Consider the following 19,821-nt stretch of genomic DNA (forward strand, 5'->3'; position numbering starts at 1 on the left):
AATTAGAACAAAGGATTCTAAACCGTGTCTCTCAATTTATAAAACGATTGAGAATACGAGCCTTTCCTGTGCACTTGACACAATGAATAGTGGGATCACTTCGTTTATAGAGGAGAACGAAAAATAATAAAAGTCCTGAATTGATATTATTATCAACTAATGTGTCTATTTGATTTGAAAACTTTCAAAGAAGAGAGAACTGTCGTTATGCATCACTAATTGGATACTGATTATTAAAATAGCCAAAAAAACCGATTAAGTGTAACAGTACTCGAGTGGAACTCTCGTATAAGAGTAAGTTTTACCCTGTCACCCTTCTGCTGTGCACTGAACTATCTAGTGCACGGAAAGGAACCAAATTCGTGTGTGAGAGCCACCCTTGCGATAATTTTGTATGTACATTTATTACATGGAGTAATTTTAGGGTAGGGCGGATCTCGAAATTTGAATCCCCTCTCGTGGAGGGATGTCTGCCTATAACCCTACAACACGAGAAAAATTTCTTTGTGTCTATTGCACAATGCATTTTAAGACTTTTTTTTCTTATGATATATCTAATTATTTATTATTCGAGCTTGTGTAATATTGCGAACGTGTGTATTACACTAACAGTGAGAATAAACAAGTTTTTCTAATATAGTTATTAGTAAAGTAAAAACACGGGACAAACACGAAATGGTTACGCTAGGAGCATAGGAGAATTGGAGAATGTTGACAGTCCAACTCTGTATCACTGTTGGTATGGGATTTTTGTATGTGGCCATGTGACTGGGTAGACATTTTGGTGTCTTAAAAGCTTGGGGAGATGGATATAGATTGTCTTGTCTTAAAGCTTTGGAGAGCATCTTCGCGAGAGAGAGAGAGGGGGGAGAGAGGAGAGAGAGAGAGATGATGGAGATGGGGACTGGTGGGACCTCGATTGCTCTTGGTGGAGCAGGCTCTCGTCACTGGAAGTGGAAGCTGCAATGTCAAGCAAAGCAAACCCCCCTCTCTCTCTCTCTCACCAAGAATCACTATCCCTCACCCACCCCCCCATCCCCCACAAAAAGCAGAGGAAGGAAGAAAAAGTGGGAAGGAAAGGGGAAAAAATATCCTCTCACACACTCCTGCTTCTTCTTCATCATTATCATTCCCTTTGATTTTCGTTCCTATTCTTCCCTCTCCATCTATCCCACTTTCACCCCAACAAACCCACTTCTCAACTTGCACAAAGCTCCAAAATTTCCACTGTAAGTCTCCCTCTCTCTTCAAACTTCAGTTCATAGACTCAGTGATATTTCAATTACTTTGAATGTATTGTGTTTGATAAAATTGCTCTGTGACAACTATTTTCTTCTGTTTTTTGTTTTTATTTTTTTCTATTTCTTTTGTCAGTTTCACAAAAAAAAGGTTTGATTTTTGAGAAACCCTGAAGTGAATAAATTTAGAGATTGAATTTGTTGTTATGGATTCCTTCAATCAAACAACCGGGTTTCGATACAACCCGAATTCGAATGCAGAAGACGATGCTGAGTTTTCTGGGATTCTTGAAATTTATGTTCACCATGCTAGGAACATTCACAACATTTGTATCTATGACAACCAAGATGTTTATGCCAAATTCTCTCTCACCTATAACCCTGATGAGACCCTCTCAACTAGCATCATCAATGGTGGTGGTAAAAACCCAGAATTCAATGAGAAATTGATCTTGAAAGTTGCCCAATTCGACGCTGTCCTCAAATGTGAGATTTGGATGCTTAGCAGGGCTAAGAATTACATGGAAGATCAGCTTTTGGGCTTTGTTTTGGTCCCAATTTCCTCAGTTGGGAAAGGAAAGCTTACTCAAGATTATAGTCTATCTTCCACTGATTTGTTTCACTCCCCCGCTGGAACCATTAAATTGAGTCTCTCTTTGAACACAGATGTACCCCTCAATCCCTCTGTCGGTTCTTTCTCTGATTCAGCTGCCGTTTCTTCGATAACTTCAGAAGTTGTGTTGTTGGATCGGAAGATGTCCGAAGCTGTTTTAGACCCAGTCGAGTATTCAAGGATCGAGTTTCCTGATATGGATGTAGTTAGAGAGAATCAGCAGATGGTTTCTGAGTATTTTGACTTGGCAGGGCGTGGCTCGGGTTTGAGGCCTGGGTTGGTTGTGCCTGGGTCGTTCCTTCATCTTGGTGCTTCTCATCAGCCAGTTGACTACTACGAAATGACTACAAACTCGTCTGAGGACAACCGGGGTGGATCCGTTTCTCCCAATGGGAGCATTCAGAATTCCGGGTTCCTGAGTTCCACAATGACAAGTTTGAGTGATGATAGAAACTCAGTTGATTCAATGGAGAAAAAGAATCATATGGTTGGTGAATTATCAAATTCTCCAAACGCATCAATTACTATAGAAACTAATCAAAGCCCCAGTGGTTGTCCAGACACTCCAACTTCAAAGAAGGAAAGTGTAGTCAGAGAGGAGAAAGGGCCAAATTTTTCAGGGAAGGAAGAGGAGAGCAGCAAGGAAGGGAGTATGGGTTCTGTCAAATTCGGTCAAGTGTTTTCGGCGCCACTTGGAAGTATTAATCTTGAGGTGGAACAGTCAGCAATGCAGCAACAGATAGTTGACATGTACATGAGGAGCATGCAACAGTTTACCGAGTCTCTGGCGAAGATGAAGCTTCCAATGGACCTGGATAAACCGGAACCTGAAGACCGTGGTGTGGTGATTCAAAACCATAACAACAAAGTAGAAATCGAGAAGAAGAGGAAGGATAATTCGAGGGTGTTCTATGGTAGCCGGGCTTTCTTCTGACCAGTACTTGGTGCTGCAAAATTCAGGTGAAAGTTGTTAGCCGAGTCACTGAGTTTAATTTATTGAAGTTTGGGCTTATCTCACCTTCACAAATGGTATCTTTGATGTAGATTTTAATTATTTTAGCCTTGCTCAATCCTTTTCATTTGATGACTTTAAATAGTGACTCATCTGTTCTATTAACTTGAATTAAGTAATTGTTCCTCTGTTAACAGTGTTCTATGTGATCATTGATCTTGATGTTTTGGTTCTGTAGTTAAAAATATTTCAAGTGCTTATTAATCATTCTCCTTATTTAGAGCTTGTAGCTCAAAAATGTTATTACCAAGGCAAATAATTGTATCAATATATGATACTCACATATGGTTAAATCTTAATATATGTATCTGCATTTGACATAGATTTCTGAAACTATTCCAATATTTTGTGGTAAGGGGATGGATTTATAAGTCGCTAAGAAGAACATGTTTGCAAATTTAACCAACAAATAGTATATTATGTGCCAGAATTTATCTACCTTCTTTAGGTTTTTTTCTCTCTTCCTACCATGCCTTCAACTTGAAATCGAACAAATTTATAACTCTTTCTTTAACATGCATTCTTTCGGTTGAATGATCAACATCCCCCATTGTTTGATATATATATATATATATATATATATATATGTTGAACAATAGTTAGAAATAGATGCTTCTTCTTCCTTGATTATAGTTTTGTTGAAACATTTCTACTCAGAAATGCATCCTTCAATTTTCTCCAAAAAGAGAAATCTTATTAGACTTCATGAGCAACCCTCAAATTATGAGCATATTGTGCCTAGTATTCTTAAAACAGATTGAGATATGTAGTTATGTACAGATTTGAGTTAGTTCAATCAATCCTGATTCTGAAGTGATGATCAAAGATAGGAAAATACTGTAGGGTTTGTAGATCCCACTGAATTTTTGTAATGAGTATGATGATGAGTGGTAAAACTGAAATCATTAACTAGGGATAGTGATGTGAGGGTGCTTAGTTTATGGGCTAATATTGTAGATTATCTTGATCCTCCAGTAGTGGAAGCTGGAGCTGCAAGCAATGTTGTTTCAGTTGCAGTCAATATTAAATTGAGGCGCTATATTTCTGGAGGTTAATCGTCTGGTTCAGTACAAGTAGAGGCCTAAAGGATTTTTTATTTTTTATTTTTTTTTGTAATCATCGGCAAGAAACTCAAACTCATTTGTTCATGTAGGACTGGAACCTTCACCTTTTACATTGATAGAGGAGATACCACTAAGTTACAACTTTTGATGGTATAGATGAATTGGCATGAAACTGAAACCTATAGTGAAGGGATTTGCATCCCTTGGATGCATTGGGTTGGACCCAGCGCATGTCCTACTCAATGCATCCAAGGGATGCAAACCCTCACGGCTTATAGGTTTTGATCTCATTCTTCAATTGAAAATAATTGTTAATTATTTCCTCTTAAGTTTTTTTTCTTTTAGTTTCTCCTCTGTTTTATTTATTTATTTATTTTTCTTTCATATATTTCTTTGGGATTTGGAATAAAAAAAAATGATGAAGAAAAGAAATGGCATTAGATTTGAATTGAAATTCCATTTGTGTGCTTGGAATTAGTTGAAAATTTTATTATCAGGGAAATATTTCTTTTATCATTTATGCTTTATTTATTGGAAGGAATAGCAATAATATGTTTCATTATCACCAAGGCCTCTAGCCTACCTAGAAAATGATTTAAAAAAATTTTTTACGATTCATTAAAAAGATGGGCAAATTGGGTAATATACAAACTTATTTATTAATCCCATCAAATCCCACCAAATTTTATAAGATTTGTGGACACTATATTTTGAGATTTCAAATCCTATGAAATCTAATTCTATTTTAAAATATTTTGATTTCCGTTTTAAATTTCAAAACTCATCATTACAATCATAGAATTTTTTCTTTCAAAATTTCTAATGCTATGTTTGGGAGCATTAAATCAGAATTTTGAATCGGATGCTAAAGTAGTGGTGGAAGCATTAGCGGGTGTTCGATCTGGTGAGGGTGCATTTGCTTCTTTGGTATCTGTTACGCGAAAGGAGCTTCAGGATTTTCCTTCCTTTTCGCTTACGCATGTGAGAAGAGTTGGTAATCAGGTTGCTCATGTGTTGGCATGTTCATCATCTGCTGAGATGGAAGCGGACTTGGTGCTTCAGTCCATGCCGCCTTCAATCCCTAAATTTTTGGAGGAGGATGCTGCTGTTTGAGAGTTTGGAGTTATGTCTAGTTTCAGTTTTTTTGTTGTAGTTGCTGCCAGGACAAAAAAAAAAAAAAAAAAATCAGATTTTAGAATTTAGAATTAAAAGAAATTTAGTTAAAATTTTAAGTATGATTTTTACTATTCCAAATCTATGGCACCGATTGAGTTTGAATTGAATTTTTATAAGAAGTGGATTTAGTACTCCCAACCGAAACATAAAATATTTACATATTGTTTATACTCGCATCAGTTTGGGTAAAAGAAATAACCCTTCTACGGGACGTGCGTCAAAGAAATCATTGGCGTAAAGGGAAAATAGAAAAGAAAAGAAAAGAAATGATTGGAACTTTTTTAGGTGTGACTATATGCTGTAGCTGCTGGGCCTTTATCAAAAGGTTAATGCTTCCAAACATAGCATTAGAAATTCGCAACCACCATTGTTATTCCATTGGACTTGCATCAAACAAGCTTTTTGGATACTCCAGGCATTGCCAATTTGGGCCCAAAGTCTCTAAAATCCCTACCATTGGACCTGCTCTAAGATTTGAAGTGCCAAGCTCCCCGAGCGGATATACCCGTGTTTAAATTCCCTCTCCCTTAATTTATCAGGATTAAAAAAAAATAAAAGTAATGGGCAGTAATGGGGACATTATGGCTTAGAGCACCCAGATCTCCGAGCGGGTGTACCTGTATTCAAGTTCCCAAATCCCCTAATTTGCCAAGATTAAAAAAAAAATAAATAAATAAAAAGTAATGGGCCTGCTCTAAAAACTTTCATGGTTTCACAAGGTTCTTTTACAGACCAGTTGGATCAGCTTGTAAGCTAAGCTTCTTTACTTCCCTCAACAAGGTCGACGGGTTATCAACACGGACTAAGTTGGCAACCACCATTTGCACTCTTGAAGACGAGCCCATTTGAGCTCTGAACAAGCCCATGAAAAGCCCAATTCATAATCTATAATAGTTTGGATAATGGGCCTGACCTAGAATCAATGTACTACTACCCACTCATGAGGCACTTCCATGCTTAATGTTACTTAGGTGTTCTAAGGACCACGTGAGTTTGAAAAGGTTCAAGTTCGTGACATTTGTGAAAAGCAAAATGAATTAAATAGAGCTATTTAGGGTTGTAGTATAGTATACTTCTTAACCTTATAAAATAGAAGGTTGATAGTTCAAATCTCTATAGAGTATGCTATTGGGATTGCAATCAAGTAAGATGAGTCCAACTTTTCGCTATTTAATTCAAATTCAAGTTGGAGTTGATGCAATCAAACCTCGTATTAATTCTATGCAATTCAGCGTAGCTAAGATGCACTGTAGTAATCAAATAAAAATAATTTATCAATTAATAATAAGTTTATATGGTATATTCTCTCTTTAGCTTCAAGCATTCCATCTCTCTGTCCCTTCAAGCATTCCAACCAAATTGATTTTTCGGAAATCAAAATATGATGACCATACTAGCTCACATATTTTTATAATAAAGTTTTTTTTACAAAACTTACCCATATGTCGTGAAATTTCATCACATACAGTATGCACATGAAAAAGTTACTAATGAAAAGCACTATAGTTTACACTCCATTTTGAACTTGTATAATACTATAAATTGGTCTGAGTGGACTATAATTTATCTTAAGGGTGTGTTTGGCTGCATGGAAATGAAATTGAAATTGATGAAAAAAATTTGAGTCAATTTTCTTTGTCAAGTTCCAATTCCATACAACCGAATACACCTTAAGTTTAAATTTAACAATAAATATTTAATATAAATGTAGTTTCAATTTAACAGTTCATATAACCTTGGACAATTAATCAGTAGTTCATAGACAAACTAGATGAATGTGGATTTGCCGTCTTCCAACAGAGTGCTCAATGCAGGATTAAAAAGTGGAATCCATCCACAACAATTCCTCACAAGTCCAAACAGCAAGCTTGGGGGTGAAATTAGGAAGGCCAAGATTCCAAACGAAAGGAAAATGATATGTAATCTGACAATCGGATGCATCCAACAGTATTATGTGAGTGGGGGATGATGACGATGAATCATCCGTCACTCATATAAATATAGTTAAATATGGTCGACTTTTGGACATTAAATCACGATTCAAATATGAACAATGAAAAGAGCTTGTATAGTGGTTGTACGTATCTTGAAATAACAACACTAGATTCTGACTTTAACATAATGAAACCGTTTGATGAAGGTCTTGATTATGTCATATGCATCAACAATAAAAATAAGTTTCTGCTTTGGATTGCTAACCATCACAAATACGATTTGCTACAAAGGAAAATATAATCCGCAAATATTAGTACTTCAACAAGAAGGATTGCTCCAAATCAGAAAATTCACTTTTCCAAAATCATCACAAAATGATCAAAAGCAAAGTCACCATGGTAATGACAGGGTAAAAAAAGATCAAAAAACCTCAATTGCACTAGTCTTGGAGCTCCTGGCCAACAATAATAATTTGTTGTAAACGTCCAGCTCTTTACTAGAAGTAGGATGTATCATCAATTTCTTCAAAACTTTTGCGTTCTTCAAGAAATACTGTGCCATTTTTATCTCATAGTCCTCTCCCACAAACCACTTGATTTTAATTACTTTGAGGTGAAACGAAAAACAAGAATGCACGTTCTCAGGTGGATACCAATGGCTTGGGTGGTCTTCGTCACGAGGGCGTGAAAGTGCCTAAGCAAAAAAACAAAAACACACACAAATAGTATCAACCATCATTTAACTGCTCAAGCAATTAGATTTTTCCATAATAAGTCGTTTAATCCCAAAAAAAAAAAAAAATTAGTGTAGTCCTTACCCAAAAAGTAAGAGTTTCCAGTTGCAATGAGTTGTTAAGTAAATCCAGTAACAATTTCCATGTAACATACATTTCACCAAGCTCCAAATAAGTCGAGCAATGAAACTTTGGCAGTGGATATGAGTACCATTCAAGAGTCTTCATGAAAAATGAAAACATAGTCAATAGATATATCTATAAATTTAAATCACACATAGTGGTAATGGGAGCGGGAGTGCACGGAGTGTGAAAACAAGAGCCGTTGAGAAGGATTGTGTGACCTCAAAGAGTTGAGCAAACAAACCTGTACCGTAGCATTGGATAAATGAAGCCACTGAACTCTAGAAGCAATTCCTTCAAAAAATTCTGCTACGGCAAGATCTCTAACACCAATTCTAGACAAACCGAAGTTAGCTTTGACATAAGAATTTATGTTACTCACTGAATAACCTTCTACTGCATAACCATTGTATGTAAGTTGTTGAAGATTTGGTGTATTAAGTACAATCTTGTACTTGCTTTCAACATTCACATAGCAATTTATGATGAAAATTTTGAGAGCAGGAGCGGAAATCTTAAAGACACTGATATCTTTCTGCTCGCATAATGTTTCAGACAAGTCTTCAAGCACAGGGCTGCTCGAAAAGAGCCTACCGATCGAGTCATCATCCAAAAATTCAATTCTATCAAGACTGGAGGATTTTAAGGCTATGTAGACAGACTGAATTTGGTTCAATGAGAACAAATTTATGCAAAATTAACCTCCAAAATCCAAAGCTTGGACATACATTTTACGCATTTCAATATTTATTTATGAACAATGCTTGCATCCTGCGGGCCGAGGATGAGGTTCATCCTCCGCGCTGACATGGCCCAATGACACGATGACAGGTGTCCAAAATAAAATAATAATAAAACACGGGCAATGCCCATTTTGTTCGGGTTAAACCCGTTTCAAGCATCTCCGGCCTCGGGGCGAGCCCAATCGACCATCAAAAGCAAGCGGCGATGGAGATCAGGCTCCTCGCCAAGAACAAGTCCGAGAACCGAATCGAGATCACTTGCGCCGGCGCGATCAAGCCGTTGATTTCGCTGATCTCGTCGTCCGATCCTGAGCTTCAAGAGTACGGCATCACCGCAATTCTAAACCTATCTCTCTACAACGAGAACAAGGAGTTGATAGCTTCATCCGGAGCGATCGAACCACTGGTCAGAGCTCTCAAGGTCGGCACATCAACGGCGAGAGAGAACGCCGCGTGTGCCCATCTCATCAAGGTCGGCACGTCAACCGAACACCAGTTGGATCGGAGATCGCAAGGGTTAGGGTTTGACCACCGAGACTGGGATTGGAAGCGAGACGCCGACGGAGAGGGAGGTTGTGATTGTTTGAGGCGGTGGCGGTTTCAAGAACGGTGGAGGTCATTGCCTCAATTGCAAGTGGGTGGTTTGATGATCCAAAAACAGTTCTAATGTGTAATTTTTATGGGTTGAGTTTTTATTTTTTTGTTAACCATCATTTATGAGAAATTCCATTTGCAGAAGAAAAGTAGTAGATAAATAGTCGCACTTCACCGAATCACCTGTATAAACTTTAATAATTGTTTGAGATTTTGAGTATTCGATGTTCAGGCATCATGGAGGTAGACATGGAAAATTCTGTCTCAACCTCACCTGAAGAGCCTGCAGTTGCAGTCAGTAATGGGCAATTGATCCAATTCCACCACTACCAGATCCAATGTAAGATCGCGTGACTGAAAATGGATGGGTTGTGGGAGAAAAAAAAAATTGATGTACGGGTTGTGACAGAGGAATTGATGAGAGGTACACGCACAATCGCCCAGCGGCGAGGAGGACTCGAGCTCCGACGTGATAGCAGATTGGGTGTCGCGGTCGGAGAGTTTACCTTCGGTTGGTCTGTTCTGAAATTTAGAAAAGAGAGAGAAGAGTGTAAAAAACGGGTTTAACCTGGACAAAATGGACATTACTCGTGTTTTGTTATTATTTTATTTTGGACACCTGTCATCGTGTCATTGGGCCATATCAGCGCGAAGGTTGAACCTTCCTCCGCCCACAGGATGCAAGCATTTTCCTTTATTTATTCCCTCCCAAAAAGTTTTTAGCATTCCATCTCCTCAATAAAGAATATTTGCAATATTAGGACTTAAGGCATGACCTATTGAGCTTAGGATGTGACATTGTTATAGAGATTTTAGTGAAAACTTGAGCAATATAAAAGTATATTTTGAAAACAAGTATCACGAGTAAATTACACAAGCTTCTTTTTATTTGGAATTTTTTTATTTATATTTATAATAATTAATAAAAAAAATTTAAACCCAAAACCTATAGTGTAATTTTCAAAGCTTATGTTATAGAGTGATTTTTAATTGCATCGGAACTAAGAGCCAGGAATTTGGTCGGGGTCATATTGTGCGTATAATCAAAGGCGGAGCCGGAATTTGGTTGGGGAACATAGTAAGCATGTCATAATATATAATTTTTCACTAACCGCTGCAAGACAGCAAGCTGAAATATAATAGTGTAACAATAATATATTAATGTGTTTTTGTGACTTGTTTATCATTTTCACTAATTTGCCAACAAAAATACAAAACAAAAAAGATTGGCAACATGCCCTAAGTGTATAAAATTCTAATAATAAATTTAAAAATAAGTGAATAAAAAATGAATAAGAAAAGAAGGTTATTCGTACATAAATCATACATGAGCACATGAAAAAGAAAATTTTTAAGAAGAAAAAGAGAGAAAGAACTTTGAAGGGGATAAAAATAGATTTTAATTGAAGAAAGAAAATGCAATTTTTTTATTTTTTTTTTATTTTTGAAGAGAACAAAAGGAAATTTGAAGAATAAGGGTAGGAAAGAAAAGAAATAAGGAATTAAAAAGATTTTTAGAATTAGATTGTTTTATTAAGGGGGGGAGGGGGGGATTTATTAATTTTAGGGGTTATTTTATAAATATTTACAATAATATGCATAGAATAAAATAAGATTTAATGGGCTACTATAACAAGAGGGAGCTTATCCCACATTAGATTCGGATAAAAAAGTGAATGGGTATATATGGGTTGGGTGTTAATTCCACCTAATAGTTTAAGCTTTTGGGTCAAATTGCGAAGTATCCACCCGTTACAGTTACTATTAGAGCTAGACCCACTCTTTAATCTAGTGTCACGCCAAATGCTCGGTCTAGAGATGTTTGGGTGGCCCGACTACAACAAAGTTATTGCGAGTTTGGGTGGGGGAGAATATAACAAGAAGGAGCTCGTCCCATATCGGATCTAGATGGAAAAGGGAATGGGTATATACGAGTGGGGGGTAACCTCACTTAATAGCTTAAGTTTTTGGGTTGGGAGGTAGTTGCCCCCTGGGTCTATTATAATACCCTTAATTTTAAAAGGATAATCTCAGTATTTATTTATTTGTTTTAATTGCATTTTTAATTGTTTATTTGATTATTTGGCTATTTGTTTATATGATTAATTGAATTAATTGTTTAAATTAAATTGAGTTTGCTTAAATGGTTTATTTTAATTAATTGTTGTGCTTGCTTAAATTATGTGTTTGTCTAATTGTATTTATTTGTTAGATTGACTGAATTAAATGTTTGTTTTTATTTTTATTTTTATTTTCTTTTATTTTTAAAGGAGTTAGATATGGATAGTAGTAATGGATCAAGCCAATGGGTGACTACTTAAATAGGAGTCTTGATGGGTACAGATATTTACCCATGGATAATGGTGTATATGTGTGTGTGTGTGTATATATATATATATATATATATATATATAAGGATAGTTTTATTACTAGTATTATTATTTGATTAATTAATAGTTATAATAGGATTTGGTCAGTAGTATATATATATATAGCTATATATTATAGTGTGTGCGTGTGTGTGTGTATATATATATATATATATATATCTCACGTTAGAATAACATACTTTACTTTATATATATGTATATTTATTTAATTTTCCTTTTTCCTTTCTTAGTCTTTAATAAATATAGTTTGGGAAGAATTAGGAGTAGGGTTGTATTAAGTAGTATATATATATATATAATAGTATAGGTCTGTAGAAGGGGGCTATTATGTGATATATATTTAGGGAAAAGAGGGTTACAGAGAGTGAGAAAGCCGGGAGTTTTAGAGAGGAAAGAGGAGCCAACCAAGAAGGAAGGCTGAACTCTAGGAAGAAGAAGGATAGGTTGTTCGTGGGCTAAGACTCGAGTAACAAAGGTTTGTGAAGGCAACCAAAGGTTGCCGAAAAACAGAGAGTTGATTGGAGAAGAAGGAGATAAGGTTTTCATTTCGAAACCTTAAAGGCAAGTTCTTTGTTCTACTCCTCTTCTTTGATCTGGGATTCAATGCATGTCTAGGACTACTTTAGGGTGATTATATGAGATTAATTAATCTGTTTGCATGCTTTAATCGGATTAAAACATGAACTAATTATGTGTTTATTGTGGGTTCTTGATTGTATGTAAAGTTGACCAAGAAGGAAGGCCGAACTCTAAGAGGAAGAAGGAGAGACTGTTCATGGGCTAAGACTTGAGTAGCAGAGGTCTGTGAAGGCAACCAAAGGTCACCAGAAAATAGAGAGTTGATCGGAGAAGAAAGAGATAAGTTTTTCATTCCGAAACCTTAAAGGCAAGTTCTTTGTTCTACTCTTCTTCTTTGATCTGGGATTCAATGCATGTCTAGAACTACTTAGGGTGATTATATAAGATTAATTAATCTGTTGCATGCTTTAATCAGATTAAAACAAGAACTAATTCTGTGTTTATTATGGGTTCTTGATTGTATGTAATTCTGTAAATTAGTGCATGATTCTTTGTTTTAATTGTTGGGGCTTGTGTATTTTTATATTAAATAACATTGATAATCATATTAGATTTCAATACAACAATTTAGGACCCGGATAGTGGAGTCATAGGTTTAGAACAACTGTCGCGAGGAAAGAGATGACCTATTTCGGTCGACCGATGTAGGTGTTCCGGTCCACTGATGAAGTGGATCGATCGACCAATGTAGGTGTTTCGGCCGACCGAATTGGGGAATCGGTCGACCGTAATTCCCTGTTAAGGCAACATATTTTGTTGTTTATTTTTTTTGGGTTTGTTTTAACGTTGTAAGTGATATTTATGGTTAAGTGGTGATTAGGTATTTGGATAACGTTGTATTGGTAAAAATTATATTGTACATTATATTAATTTGTTGATAAATATTTTATCCTGAAATTATGGATCAATAGGATAATAATGTATTGGTTAAATGTTGGAACTTTAGCATAAATATTAATATTACGTGTAACGTGTTATGTGGTTAATTAATATAACTACTTTTGGATACTAGTTAGTGGTTGGTTGGTTTTACCACTTTAGTAAAAAGTAAAGATAATGTTTAAATTGGTAATAACGTGGTATTTATTTTAATACACGTAATTGGATTAATTAATGATTTTATTTAATTATTATATTGTAAATCATTTTTTGGGATAATGTTATATGTATTTAATTACATATGGTTGGATTAAATTATTTTAATCAATTATTTGGTTTTAAACAAATTTGATTAGATTGTGGAGGAGTACAATTATTTGAGATGCATGTAAATTTTTATGAGATAAATTCAGTGCATGCTACTTAGAATTGTTATATTTTGCAATATTTATATAATTTATATCATGCTATGTATAGATTTATTTGATGTGATATTATAACTGTATCATCATTTATGGATTGTATGCATTATATGTACCAGTATGGGATGGTGGCATATTAGGGACGGATTAACTAAAAACGTTAAGTCCTACCTATTCATGTATAATGGAATGGATTAACTAAAATGTTAAATCCTACATATTTTCATGTCAGGTCAACTGAATCAGTTGGATGACATACCAAATATTTATTTTATGTTTAGATATGACGGATTATATATATATAGTTACATTCCATGATATGAGCTTGAGTCTTAGGATCATGGTTATGGTACGTATATTGCCAGGGATGTATAGCTAGATGTAGTGTAGTTGTGTACCCTAGTAAGTCTAGGTACTCATGCCCACTATATGTGCGTTTTGCATGTTGCCTATTATTCAGGTTGAGACAACCCTATAGTCTAATGAGGTTCTTTTAGTGTGTATTTCTATATACGAACTACTTAGCTATTGCATTAGTTGATTAGTATGTATTCGTTCTCTAGGTCTCTGTTAGATGTAGTAGAAATAACTTATTTGTGGGTCTGACCCACTATTTATTTTTCAGGTCTATGTAGATTTTGATCGTGCAGAGCAGAGACCAGTTAATATCATTTTTTCGGATCTTCTACATATGATATTACTTTATGTTTCAGTATTCAGTTGTAGACAAGTGTTACTATTGATTCTATTAGTTTAGATTTTCTAGGGGTCACAGTATGGATTTCCGAGTTGGATTTTGGAGGATTAGATATATCAGAAGATTTTACTATGTAATGGAAATATATTCTGAAGTTTTTAAATACTGGATTATCATTTTAGTTTTCTTTTCAGCATTTTTTCTATTCTTATTTATCCTTTTGTATTCTGTGTTCGTTTATTGCCGATTTGTTTTGATATCTCCGGGTATTCGGGCATGGGCCTGGCCAACCCGCATTAAGAAATCCGGTGGTATCATAGTTGGTATCAGAGCACTCTAGGTTCAAGTGTCCTTAGGAGTGTTTTTCGTTATATGACTTCCGCGTTGCGTTTCTTAATACTTAGAGCCCATAATAGGATTTGTTGTATTCTTTTTACGGTTCGTTAGGGGAAGTTGATGTCAATTATATTATGTAGTTATAGAATAGTTGACACTAGGAAGAGGATGGGGTCCAAGGCGAAAGCGATAAAAACCCAAAGAAGTATAGGAGTACGTTATCCCTAATTCTACCAGAAGGGATTGAAGGTTTAGTTTCGGTTAGCACTACTTTAAAGTACAAGCTAACAAAGGATTTAAATGTGTGATAGGTCACCGCATATCGGGACCAACACGACTTCTGTTTTCTAAAAAAGAAGAAAAATGAGGAGGAAATTCTCCTTAGAAGGAGTGCTGTCTTATGTATGAGTACTTTAAGTGTAAAATTGTCTGATATATATATATATATATATATATATATATATATATATATATATATATATATATTACTTTATTTGGTATTCAGGAGTTAGGTATATGATTTAGTTGAGAACATAAGTATGTGATCAACCAACTACTATTTTTACACCATGGAGTAATAGCGCCATTTTACGTTAGGATTGTGAGCATGTGGTCATAGGATTTGGTAGATATACATAAGTCTAACCAATCTATTGGACCTGGACATGCATCTGTATGGTATGTTATTGGAGATGGGATAGTTAAACTATAATTACGAGTCAAATAATCTAGTACAATAGGTTTGATGTAGTTGACGCTAGGTCTGGATACATATTTGATTACAATGCCATGATAATAGTGGTTGTTAATGTTTCAGTATACGTGAGGTTGTGGTAAATAAAGACCACTGTAACGTCAAGGTAGTTTAGCAGAGGTGCTGGATTTGTAGAACATCTCTTAGAAAAATTCCAAAGTTGTCACCAAGTCAGAAGGAGGATTTTGTACTGGTTTAGGTGCATATTAAAATGATGGCATGTAAGGACAGTAGATTGAATAAATTTTCATCAATTGGTTCTTAAGAAAGAATTTATTTACGAGGGCGTACATTAGGAGGAGTTGCTGGTGTTGCACATGGAAGAGGAAACTGAGTCTTTTCACTTGCATAAATAATGTGGATTTTTTTTTATTTTTTAGAACACAATTCGCAACAATTAGTTGTTGCTAGGATATTGATGACTTAGTTGATGGATGGAAACATTTCATATTCTTTTGAAAGTTGGATAAGAAGTCTGATTGACACTTATTTTTGTTAAAGAAGCAGGGTGTGTCAAAGACAAGATGGCGAGACCGACCACCTATATAAAAAGAGGTGCACGGTGTGTATGGAAAGGTCATGGCTAGTTGACTTTTGTTGAGTTAAAATGATAATTGACTTTCATTATCAGTAAGTTTATTATAGATCAGTAGTGCATAGATTTAGTTGCTGAGTTAGCTTTTGATGATGCTCCAATTTAAAACAATGAGTGCAGACAAAGGCTGGTAGTACTGGACTAATGGTACTTTCTGCGAACCAATTGGAGGGAGGGTGTAAGGACTGAGATTCACAACTCTTAGGGTAGAGATACGATGCGTCACGATATGAAGCAGAAGTTTGGTGGACAGGTAGAAAGAGGGACATAGTTAATTTTGTCTCCAAGTTTAATAATCATTAGATAGTCAAGATTGACCATCAGAGATCACCAGATCCTTTGCAGCTATTTTCTATATCGAAGAGGAAATGAGAGAATATTCTCCACAGATTTAGTTGAGGGATTTCTGAATTTGCACAAGGGTCATTATTTTATTTGGGATATTGGTTGATTGACAAATTAAATCAGCTTAACTCTTGCCTATTTTGAACTGGTATGACTTCAATTCATACAACTAGAACTGATCACAAGACGGCTTAGATGGATGGAAGTGGTGATTCACACTTTGTATTAAGTTTCGTCTGTGGAAACAAGTATAGAAGTGGATGCTCTCAACAACCGATATAGTATTTAAACCTTTCGATTAGTTGTTGAGTTATCAATTGAATTTATAGCATGTGTAATAAAGACACTTGCTATTTCTAAGAAAATTAAGGAGGTAAACTTAAAATATTGGAGTTAACCCTGGAGGAGGTGTTACCTTACTCAGGTAGAGCTTAAAGTACTATAGGAGGATAAATTTTTTTGTAAATGACGTTATAGAGGTCAGAGTGACTGAGATGTAAAATTTATAAATTTTTCTCAGCGCATTCAGATGATTATTAAGTACATCAGATGTGTTGGTTTTGGTGAACAAATACGGATAGGGACATGTACAAAATTGTCTCTAAATGTAACACCTGTTAGAAAGGTGGAAAAGTTGATATTCGAATATTATAGGAAAGTTTTAGCCACTTTCTATATCAAATTAGGAGTAAGACTAAACAAGAGTGGACGGTCGGTAGGGATTATTGACATTTAATTGGAATTTGAATTTCGTATGGGTTAAGAGTGATGGATTGAGAAAGTTCGCCTGTGGACATTAATTTGGGTAATGTTCATTTTAGAACTTCATATTAGTTCTACATTACAGTGATAGTGGTGTTATAGCATGTGGATATTCATTATAGTGGATGAAAGGTGCTATTTCGAAGGAGATTTTTGAAGATTTTGAAGTAGCAGTTTTGCTTCATATCTTTAGACAGAGAAATTGATCGAGAAATTTAATTAGATCATAGAGGATATGCTTGAGGCATATATCCTAGGTTTTCGTGGACAATTGGAAGCATTTATTTTGTTTTTGAGAATTTTGTCTGTAATAATATTGGCACAAGGAGGTTGGTGTGACGACGTTTGAGGTTTTGTATATTACATAGTGCATAACTCTCATTTGTTGTTTTGAAATTGAAGCAAGAGTTGTCCAATAAGACCTTGACTTCATTATATGTGATACCCCGAATTTCCGAATGCGGGTTGGCCAGGCCCACGCCCGAATACCCGAGGATATCAAAACAAATTGATAATAAACGAAAACAGAGTACAAAAGAATAAAGAAGAATAAATAAAATGCTGACAAGAAACTAAAATGATAATCTAATAATAAACCTCATAATATATTTCCATTAATTAATAAACTCTTCTGATACAACTGATCCTCCAAAATACAATTCGGGAATTCATACTGTGTGGACCCCTAGAAAATCCAAACTAAACAAATGACAGTAATCTAAAACAGGAAACTGAATCATAAAGGAACTCCTATGTAGCATCGGAAGAATGAAGTAGACTGATCCTCGCTCAGCATGAACAACCTCTACTCGTGACGAACACCTGAAAAATAATGGTGGGTCAGGCCCACAAACAAGTTCTACTTTACTACAGTCCAAGCAGAGATCCGATACACGTATACATCCTAGTCAATCCAACAGTAACTAGTAGTCCGTATATATATATATATATATACACACTAAAGGAACCTCACTAGACTATAGGGTTATCTCAACCTGAATAGTAGGCAACATGCAAAACGCACATATAGTGGGCATGAGTACCTAGACCTACCAGGATACACAACTACGCTATATCTAGCTACACATCCCTGGCGATATACGCGCCCTAACCATTGATCATGAGACTTAAGCTCATATCATGGCACCATACTTATATATATATAATCTAGTAACCATCCTATCTAGTATAAATTAATCCTCCATAAGTCATTTAACTTGTTCAGCTGACCTGACTTAAATATAAGTAGGACTTAACATTTTAGTTAATCCATTCCCTTATATAAAATAGGTAGGACTTAACTGATAAGTTAATGCATCCCTAGAATGCCACCGTCCCATACCGGTGCATTAAACCACACAATCCAACAATTGATGTAACAATTAAGGAAATACATCAAACATTCCATAAATAACTATGATAAATATGATATCAAGTTATCACATAATAGGAATGACTTATTATTTCTTTAAATTTCCCATATCATATGTCCTACACAAACTGAATCTTATACATGATGATATTTTATTATACCGTTAAATAAGGATTCTCTATATCAAATTCATCCTACACATTTAATCTCAATTGCTAAAATATTTTAAAAGATTAAATCCATTCGTTTGTTTAAAACATTCAAATAGCAAGCATCATTATGATTGAGTCTATTTAAATTTATTAAAACCCAAACCTAGTCCCTATTTAATGTTCAGTAATCCTAGACATGTTTCTACGTTCCATCATTCCACAGATATGAAAAAAACATAATTTAAACATGTAAAAATTCACATAGGAAATCAAATCAAAATCATGCATTTTATCAATTCATAACACAAGAACAAATATAAACCAATTTCATAAAACCTATGTTCTAACCCAATTAAACATGCATAATTGTTTAATTTTATGTGTTTAATAAATCTTGGAATTTCCTAGGCATGTACAGAAACACGAATCAAAGGGAAAGAGATAGAAGAAGAACTTGCCTTAAACTTTCGGATCGAAAGTTAAACTTCTTCCTCCTTGATCTTCTCTCAATAGGGTTTTTCTCCTCATTCCTTCCTTTTCCTCATTCCCTCTCTAACACTATCTCTCCAGTATATATCACGTGAATATTTCTAACCCCCTTTTACAACCTATAGCTATATATTTATAGGCTAAATAAAATAACTTTAACCCTTTTCCCAATCCAAGTCAACTAAAAAAAAAATGAAAATAAAAATATTAAAAAGGTAAGCAAAATATGTTACGTATATAATTTATGTATATGTTTATTAAATAAATAAATTATACACATTCCATTATTTATTAATGGATTATCCAATAATATTTAAGTTACCATAATATTATAAAGTAACTTAAAACATAACACGTATCAAATCTATGTATATTTTTGTTATTTAAATAAACATATACATCAGATTAAATATTACTACCCAAATTACCATAAAAGTAATTAATAAATTACTTTCTCTTTTATATATATATATTAAAAAGGTAAGTAAAATATGTTACGTATATAATTTATGTATATGTTTATTAAATAAATAAATTATACACATTCCATTTTTTATTAATGGATTATCCAATAATATTTAAGTTACCATAATATTATAAAGTAATTTAAAACATAACACATATCAAATCTATGTATATTTTTATTATTTAAATAAGCATATACATCAGATTAAATATTACTACCCAAATTACCATAAAAGTAATTAATAAATTACTTTCTCTTTTATATATATATTAAAAAGGCAAGTAAAATATGTTACGTATATAATTTATGTATATGTTTATTAAATAAATAAATTATACACATTCCATTATTT

The 19,821-nt window shown here is 34.5% G+C and overlaps 3 protein-coding genes across 3 annotated transcripts; 2 read left to right on the plus strand and 1 right to left on the minus strand.

The window, feature by feature from the left end:
- Positions 1-857: 857 nt before the first annotated feature.
- On the plus strand, positions 858-2,997 carry LOC132311500 (uncharacterized). Its single transcript, XM_059809413.1, has 2 exons — positions 858-1,229; positions 1,375-2,997. Exon 2 carries the CDS (start codon positions 1,445-1,447, stop codon positions 2,783-2,785), a length of 1,341 nt encoding a protein of 446 aa, XP_059665396.1. The 5' UTR covers positions 858-1,229; positions 1,375-1,444; the 3' UTR covers positions 2,786-2,997.
- Positions 2,998-5,828: 2,831 nt separating this feature from the next.
- Positions 5,829-8,704, minus strand: LOC132314089 (FBD-associated F-box protein At5g27750-like). The gene is made up of 6 exons (XM_059812999.1): positions 8,654-8,704; positions 8,139-8,555; positions 7,856-7,993; positions 7,468-7,731; positions 7,232-7,320; positions 5,829-5,955 (listed from the first exon to the last, which is right to left on the minus strand). Exons 1-6 carry the CDS (start codon positions 8,702-8,704, stop codon positions 5,829-5,831), a joined length of 1,086 nt encoding a protein of 361 aa, XP_059668982.1.
- Positions 8,705-8,797: 93 nt separating this feature from the next.
- LOC132311501 (protein spotted leaf 11-like) lies at positions 8,798-10,019 on the plus strand. The gene has a single exon (XM_059809416.1). It carries the CDS (start codon positions 8,843-8,845, stop codon positions 9,302-9,304), a length of 462 nt encoding a protein of 153 aa, XP_059665399.1. The 5' UTR covers positions 8,798-8,842; the 3' UTR covers positions 9,305-10,019.
- Positions 10,020-19,821: the final 9,802 nt, after the last annotated feature.

This window comes from Cornus florida, unplaced genomic scaffold (assembly GCF_030987335.1).
Source record: "Cornus florida cultivar Cherokee Brave unplaced genomic scaffold, ASM3098733v1 CherokeeBrave_3.0.0_Hap2_Chr06, whole genome shotgun sequence".
NCBI classification, from domain to species: domain Eukaryota; kingdom Viridiplantae; phylum Streptophyta; class Magnoliopsida; order Cornales; family Cornaceae; genus Cornus; species Cornus florida.